The 1,159-nt window shown below is 70.5% G+C and overlaps 1 protein-coding gene across 1 annotated transcript in view; it reads left to right on the forward strand.

Moving 5' to 3' along the window:
• The window catches only part of OS9 (OS9 endoplasmic reticulum lectin), a gene marked incomplete at both ends in the record, with an annotated part of 11,456 nt that extends 10,302 nt beyond the window's left edge, over nt 1-1,154 (forward strand). The window contains one exon of the mRNA XM_057388531.1: nt 651-1,154. Coding sequence (XP_057244514.1) covers nt 651-1,154 — 504 coding nt within the window. The remainder of the gene's footprint in view (nt 1-650) is intronic.
• Nucleotides 1,155-1,159: the final 5 nt, after the last annotated feature.

Genomic DNA, 1,159 nt, shown 5'->3' on the forward strand with positions numbered 1-1,159 from the left:
CCTGGGACAGCCCGGGGACACCTTGGGGACAGCCCGGGGACACCCTGGGGACATCCTGGGCCAGAGAGCCCCCAACTCCCCCCTGAAAAGCCCGGGGACACCTTGGGGACAACCTGGAAACACCCTGGGGACACCCTGGGGACAGCTTGGGGACACCTTGGGGACACCCTGGGGACACCCTGGGGACAGCTTGGGGACAGCTTGGGGACAGCTTGGGGACACCCTGGGGACACCCTGCAGATACCTTGGGGACAGCCCAGGGACACCCCAGGGACAGCTTGGGGACAACCTGGGAACAGTCTGGGGGACATGCTAGGGACAACCTGGGCACACCCCGGAGGACACTGTGGGGACACCTTGGGGACAATCTAGGGGACACCTTGGGGATAACCTGGGGACAGCCCGGGGACACCCTGGGGACATCCTGGGGACAGCTTGGGGACACTCTGGGGACATCCTGGGGACACTCTGGGGACAACCTGGGAACACCTTGGGGGCACCCTGGGAACAGCTTGGGGACACCCTGGGGATACCCTGGGGACACCCTGGGAACAGCTTGGGGATACCCTGGGGACACTCTGGAGACACCCTGGGGACACCTTGGGGACACCCTGGGAACACCTTGGGGACAGCTTGGGGACACCTTGGGGACATCCCGGGCCCCCCCCGACCCCGCCGTGCCCCCTCCCCAGGTGGAGGACGAGCTGGAGACCGAGGGGCTCAAGGGCGAGTTTGACCGGACCCGCGCCAGCCGCACTTTGGCCACCACCCTGAGCCGCCTGATGGAGCGGCTGGACCGGGGAGACCCCCGCGGGGGCGACCCCCGAGACCGCGACCCCCCCGAGCCGCCCCCCACCCCCGGGGGTCGCGGGGAGGAMGAGGAGGGGGCGATGAGGAAGGGCGGTCCCAACGCCGGGCAAAGGGGAGGGGTCGGGAATCGCGACCCCCACCAGGATCGGGAGACCCCTCCCCAAGATCGGGAGCCCTCCCCGGGGCAGCGAGACCCCCCCCGGGAGGATGGGGACCCCCCCCGAGGGGATCGGGACCTCCCCCGGGAGGATCGGGACCCCCCCCGGGGGGATCGGGACCCCCGCCCGGACAGCCAGAGCCCCCCGAAGCTGCCGCAGGTGGAGAGCGAGGTGCGGGAGCTGCTGGCCAA

This window comes from Malurus melanocephalus, unplaced genomic scaffold (assembly GCF_030028575.1).
Source record: "Malurus melanocephalus ecotype Western Australia unplaced genomic scaffold, MMel_1.1 scaffold_2071, whole genome shotgun sequence".
Classification (NCBI taxonomy): Eukaryota; Metazoa; Chordata; class Aves; order Passeriformes; family Maluridae; genus Malurus; species Malurus melanocephalus.